At 37.1% G+C, this 6,896-nt stretch overlaps 1 protein-coding gene across 1 annotated transcript in view; it reads left to right on the top strand.

Moving 5' to 3' along the window:
- Positions 1-476: 476 nt before the first annotated feature.
- TTC3 (tetratricopeptide repeat domain 3) overlaps positions 477-6,896 on the top strand; it is a 66,500-nt gene continuing 60,080 nt past the window's right edge. Inside the window, exons 1-4 of the mRNA XM_009327972.1 lie at positions 477-551; positions 4,233-4,278; positions 5,476-5,608; positions 6,032-6,119. Of these exons, the coding sequence (XP_009326247.1) occupies positions 477-551; positions 4,233-4,278; positions 5,476-5,608; positions 6,032-6,119 (342 nt within the window). The remainder of the gene's footprint in view (positions 552-4,232; positions 4,279-5,475; positions 5,609-6,031; positions 6,120-6,896) is intronic.

Raw genomic sequence — 6,896 nt, forward strand, 5'->3', positions numbered from 1 at the left:
TGGACGGGCGCTGCCGTGCGAGCCGCCGGACAGGACTGGGACTCGCGGCCTGGGCGGGGGCTGCGCCGCTGGTTCTGTCAGGCGGGGCTGCCCGGCGGAGCGGGCAAGGTGTTAAACTCCGCTCTCCCGGGCTGTGGCAGTAACTCCTGAGATGCTGCCCCTTGACCCGGCTGGTAGGAACTGCCCTTCCCTCTCCTGCCTGGCAGGAGTGAGGTAGCGTGCAGGAGTAGTCAGGCGTCGGGGACTTAGAAGACTGTTAGAGTTAATCGATTTAACTAGCTTTTAACTGATGCTTTAGGTTACTGTCTTCAACGTTAACCTATGCTATGTAAAAATAAGAACACGTCTTCCATGAAACTCTTGCAAAATGTAATTTAATGTTGTGATCATTTTAAGTCCTGCAACGCACGTGTTATTTGCCTCTTGCCTTCCGCTCATATATTTCTCATAATCCTTTCCTTTCAGGATCATGTACCATGGGTGAACCTATGTCCGAATCCGAGTTCGCAGCCTTGGCTTTTTACGCTGGTGATAAATCTTGCTGTGAATTGGTAAGTAGGTTTGAAACTAAATGAAAAACTTGCAAGATGTTCCAGTGGTGTTTATACCGAGATCTGATCTACAGAGTAATTGCTAGTGTTGATTAATTCGAACCGATGCAAAGGTACCTTATACCACTGTATGTTATTCACTTGCAAAAGTACTATATATATACAATATATATATTGGGGTAGAGCACAGAGACTGTGTATCCTCTATCAGGCAAGTTTTACTGAATGCATTGTTGTGGTTTAACCCCAACCGGCAACTGAGCACCACACAGCTGCTTGCTCACTCCCCCCTGGTGGGATGAGGGAACCTGGTGGAATGGGGAAAAGAATCAGAAGGGTAAAAGTGCAAAAACTCATGGGTTAAGATAAAGACAGTTTAATAGATAAAGCAAAAGCTGCGCGTGCAAGCAAAGCAAAACAAGGAATTCATTCACTCCTTCCCATGGGCAGGCAGGTGTTCAACCATCTCCAGGAAAGCAGGGCTCCATCACGCGTAACGGTTACTTGGGAAGACAAACACCATCACTTTGAACGTCCCCCCGTTCCTCCTTCTTCCCCCAGCTTTATATGCTGAGCATGACGTCATGTGGTGTGGAATATCCCTTTGGTCAGCTGGGGTCAGCTGTCCTGGCTGTGTCCCCTCCCAACTTCTTGTGCACCCCCAGCCTACTTGCTGGTGGGGTGGGGTGAGGAGCAGAAAAGGCCTTGACTCTGTGTAAGCGCTGCTCAGCAGTAACAAAAACATCCCTGTGTTGCCAACACTGTTTCCAGTACAAATCCAAAACATAATCTCATATGAGCTACTATGAATAAAACTAACTATCCCAGCACATGCATATACCCAGCACATGCATATACAGCTATGTAAAACTAGACAGTGGCACATAGGTCCTGTTAGCAGAACTTGACCAATCTGTTGGCTGTGTATCCAGGCTGTACTTGGGATGATATACCTCATGAGTACTTGGGATGATATACCTCAGAGTGACAGATTCAGTTCCTTTAATTGCAAAGCAATTGCAACTTAGTTGATCTAAGTTCAGTCCTGCAAATTGACTGCAGCGTTTACCCATTCTTTGTTCTTGTCGTCTCTTTCAGTTTTTTCTAGTTCTTTGTGCCCAATAAGGCCTCTGCTTATTTAGTTGTTTCTTTTATTGCATACTGTAGCACTCTTATGTTTTAATACTTCCAGTAATGCTTTCCTTGATTTTTATTTTCCCCTTCTTGCTATGCTTAAGAAGTCTTAGAAAACACTGTAGTGGTTAATCTTTCGGATGCTTGGAGAGGTCAGTTATGAGTTACTTATCCTAAGTGTTGCTGCTGTGAAATACAAACTGGCTGGCCTACTATTCTTCCTATGCAGAAATAAAAAGTACAGGTGAATTGAATTTCTTACTTGTAAAGCTGTATCTTTACAAGGGACTGTTGCCAGTAGAGTAGTGATTCTCACTGGAAATTGTTCATATCAATAAAGATATATTTTTTTTTTGGTGCTGTGGACAAAATAAAGTACTTTAACAGTTGTGTCAGCGTAAGATGCTAGACATTTTATCTCTTAAGGTGATATGTGTGCTGTGCTATGGAAGGAAAGCCCTTGATTCTGTGCAAGTGCTAAATCTTGGTTTTCAAGTTTGCTTTGGTGGGAATACCACCTTGGGCTTGATGTATAGATGGTATGTGGGGGGTGTGTGTGTGTGGTTTGTTTTGTTTTTAAATATTGTAGCAAAATCCACTCTGTGGAGTGAAGGAGACGTTCAGTCATTTTTCAAGATTAACTGATTTTGAAATAACAGTTAATTTTTTCCCCTCTTTGTTATTGAGTGTCCTGGTCTGTTAAATATGTTGATGTTATAATTTATTTTTGAGAGTAAGCCTTGATTTCAATGTAATGTTGTAATAGTTCAGAAATGCTACTTAGGGTGAAATCACATGGTTGCTTGTCATCAACACCTTAGGTCAAGTTAGTAAGTCATCATTGCACAGCATGCAAGTCTGCCACTGAAAGAATAAAAGTCTGTTAAAGAAACTTTATGAAAGATGTGTTTGGTAATTTGTTTTTAAACTGTTCTCCGGTCATACTCAGAAATAGCTTTGTGTTTCTTTGAAATGATTACGGGGCAATACATAGACATGATATGTAGTATTTATGAAATGACATATATAATGTTTGTTAAAATAATAGATTCTGTAGGGATCTGTAAAACAGAACAAAGTCAATTATTCTTCAGCTTGAGAGGCTCATATGGAGTACTATGTTTTAAACCCATTAAAGTATTGATACAGTATGCTGCCATGAAGTAGTAAATCAACTACTCACTCCACTTATTTTTATATATATGTATTTATTTAAATATACATGCACTAACTGTCAAAACTTAATTATTAATTTTTGAAAACCTGTGTTGCTTTCTTAAACATGTTTCCTTAGGTATTCTTGAACATTATATTGCTGCCTAGTACCTGATTTTGAATTATTAATCTTTAGAATACTGTTCTAGTGTGATTTAATATATTGTTTAAACTAGTAAAAGTTTTCCCATACATTCATAACTATTAATCTATGGACTTTTTTAAAATGGATATGCAGGTACATTTTTTTTCGTAAGACAGCAACTAAGCCATTGTGTTAAATAACTCTAGTAAACATGCTTTTTTCCCCCGTTTGTTTTTGTTTGCTTTGTTTGCTTTTTGGCTGTGCTTAATGTGAATTATAAAGATTGGATCCAGAGGAGTTTATCGTTTGGTAGTGCAAAATATTGCAGACTTTAAGTTTCCTTGTTTTCCTCAGGAAACTGTTGGCAGAAGTGTAGAAACGTGGGAGAGTGGGGAATACCAATAGTATTTTATTCTTGGGGAAATGGGATGGGGGTAAAAAAAGCATGGGATATTCACCCGCCTCAGATTGGTCTTAGAAGATAACGAGATGCTAGTGAGCATTGAATGAGCATTATTAACATTTTATAAAGCTTCTGTTCAGAATGAGTAGGTACATAGAAATAATTTTCCTGTCTAGGTCCATGGTGTATGCATGAGTGTTTCAGTTAATTACTAAATAATTATAGTTGATAATAGTTAACTAAATAATTTTAGTTAATTATTAATTAATTTTGTTAATTAATGTGTCCGCATTAGTATTTTAGTTTGGATCAGGAGAATGCTTTTGAAGCAAATATCCCAATTGTCCCTGTCTTTCATGTTTTGGCTTATGTTGTGAAGAGGTCTTGTAGTGTGCTAGTGGGATTCGTTGGGGATGAAACTAATCTAGAAGGTGCTTTTAAGAGTATAGGTAATGTGCATCAACCATGAACGGGTGCGCTGTCAATGCGACTAGGTTTGAACCAATGCAAACTAAAACCCCTTGACGAGCGTATAATGTGAGAGTAGGCTGCTCAGTACCGAATACTTTGCTTTATAGATTTGTTTCCTATTTGATCATGCTGCTTGCTTATGAAGATGCAGCCATAGACCATCTTTTATACTGGTCTAAATATGTTTAATAATTACCTTTTCTTGAGAAAAGGAATTGGTGACAGAATGTAAAAATAACTTTCATTCCTTCCTTCCCCTGATGTAAACAGTTTATATTGGTTTAATATTTAGAAACAGTTAAGCAATCATTACTTATAGTTAGTGTAACACATTTGCAAGATATGCAATGTTGAAAAATATGTTTATCTTTAGGGTCATGGAGTGTTTGTACAGCAATCGCCGCATAAGCCTAAAACAGGTATGTAAACTAAAGCAATATTACATAACTTTCGAATGCACTTTTTGTGCTGTGTTTGGATCTTTTGATTGGTTTTTCACTTTTTTCCTTATTTTGTCTGAATAAGTAGAAAATTATTATTTCTGAGCCAAAGCATTGTTATGTTCTTCTACACTGGAAGAAGTCTCATCTTTTTGTCCTAATGTAATGTGCAGAAGGCTGCTATACATTTGTGAGAACAGTGTAAATAGTCAATAATATGTACATATATGCAGTCAATTGATGTTATGAGGATGGAGATTTAAGGCTTGTGTTCATTACCTGTGTTTTAATTGTAGCTATTCTTTAGCTGTATAGGTCTAAAGACACCTTCAAGTTGATCTTTGTAGGTAAAGTTTTGCAGTTACAATATTTAAAAAAAATTTTTTTAATAGTTGCAGAAAAGCAGGTGGCTCAAGAGTACGTCAAGTTCTTCAAAACTGTATTCACTATACAGATGGTAACCTGTAATATGCAGGAAACTCATATGCATGAACGCAGCCAGCTGTGTAAAATGAATTTTTGCATATATTCAGACTCTCAGATAATACTGCTTCTGCTCTGAGAGTACTTGATGCCACTTCAATAGTCTAATAAGGATCTTTACCTTTTCTGTCAGAGACTGTCTTTAAATGGATTATATTTTTGAAAGAGCCGTGCATCACGTGCATAATGGCCTCTGGAGAAAAAAGACGACTATTGCTGATCTTTTTGTACCATGGTGCTATGTGCCATGCTACTCTGGATTTATTGTATAAAATAATTAAATGGGTACAGTTAGAAGAGGCTCATGTTTCATCTTGAAAATAGCATCTCTTATGGCCATTAAACAGCTCACGACCCTTGTTAGACTCCTCATTTAGAAGGAGGCTGCATTTATTCATTTATAATATATTATATCGATAAAACTCAGAACACAGGCAATTCCTTGAGCAAGGAATGTAAAGCCTGCCAGCAGGTCCCTATTCTTACCTCCATATAAATTCCCTCTCCCCCTTCAATTTATAAAAAACCCTCAAGTTGCTAGATGTATTTAGAGTGTTCAAGTTTCCTTGTTTTTGTTAGATAGTACTTAGAAATACCGTATGGAAATAACTGACGTTTTTGAATGTTTATTTGGACTTTGATTACTTGTAATGTCTGAATTGTGTACTCTAATTCCTAACTGTTTTCTTGAAGATGTTGATCCCTGTGAAGTGTGGTGCAGTCAGCCGGTTGACGTATTAAGAGAATATTGCAACATTATTAAAATACGCATCTTTTGGCCTCTTCTCTTCAGAAGTGAAAGTAATTCTTTGGTAGCTGATTGGAGGTAAGTAATCACGTTCTCAAAGTGATTTCATCAGCCTTTACTTTTTTTTTTTTTGTTACTGTGAAAGATTGCTGTATACTTTCAGTAGTGGATAAACTGTCTGCAGGAATGTTTTTACCGGTGGGCTAAGTTAGTAAAGGTCAGAAGGCATAGTTCTTGACTATACAGAAGAAAATATTAATAATGGGTTTCTGAAGTTTGGAATCTAAGAATGTATTTAAGTACTTAGATGGATGCTCTTTATTTCAAAAGTACCAAAAGCTTTGCAGCCTTTTTTTTTTTTCTTTTTTTTTCCCTCTCCTCTGAAGGGCTTGATTTGAGTTTTGAGATGCTCTTGCTTAGATCTAATTACCGTAAATATTAGTAATTAAGACCATGTAACACAGTGTATTTTTCTAAATAATAACTTGTTCTGGTTTTAAGCAGTTCACAGATTTTAGACCGGAATTGGAAGAGACTCTGTGATTTAGAGGTTTTGGAAGACCTTGTTGATTTAATTAAAAAAGTTGTTGTAAGTACTATATTTTAACTTCGTGTAAGTTTTCAAGTATAATAGGTTGATTAAATCTGTACTTTATGCAGCTTGGGATTATGTCTTAAATTAGACATTTCCTTTTGCTGGAGTGAATAAATTGTCTGATAGTTGAATTGCAGCTTTCTAGAAAGAAAGTGTGTCATAGGCTTTATTACAGTTGGGATAACTTACTAAATATTTGCAGAGTCAATAATACAGTTGACTGGGGCCCTTGTAAATTGCAAAGAAAGAGTCATATCAGTGAGAAAAAGGGCACCATTCCCGGATGAACAAGTTAAATACTTTTTTTTTCCCCCTCAGTTGTTTTTTCCTCAGCAACAAATGATATTTAAAATTTGCTATTGTTGCTGACTTAAAATAGAAACATAACAGTGCAGAGGAGAGAATGATATAAGAAATGTTCTCAGGAACTGAAGGGAAGATATTTATTTATTTATTTATTTTAAATTTAGGTATGACACGTTTTTAAAAAAATTTGTTTGTTGAAATTCTGTGCTGTTGTGGTTTAACCCCAGCCAGCAACTGAGCACCACACAGCCGCTCGCTCACCCTCCCTCCCAGTGAGAAGGGGGAGAGAATCAGAAGAGTAAAAGTAAGAAAAGTCATTGGTTGAGATAGGAACAGTACATAAACTGGGGGAAGCTGGCCAGCTTCCAATTTTATGATTGAAATAACATAAAATAATGTTACTAATAATATTGTATGAAAAGGAAAACAACAAAGAGAGAGAAGCAAAACCCTGGGAAAAGAAGT

This window comes from Pygoscelis adeliae, unplaced genomic scaffold (genome assembly GCF_000699105.1).
Source record: "Pygoscelis adeliae isolate BGI_AS28 unplaced genomic scaffold, ASM69910v1 Scaffold154, whole genome shotgun sequence".
NCBI classification, from domain to species: Eukaryota; Metazoa; Chordata; class Aves; order Sphenisciformes; family Spheniscidae; genus Pygoscelis; species Pygoscelis adeliae.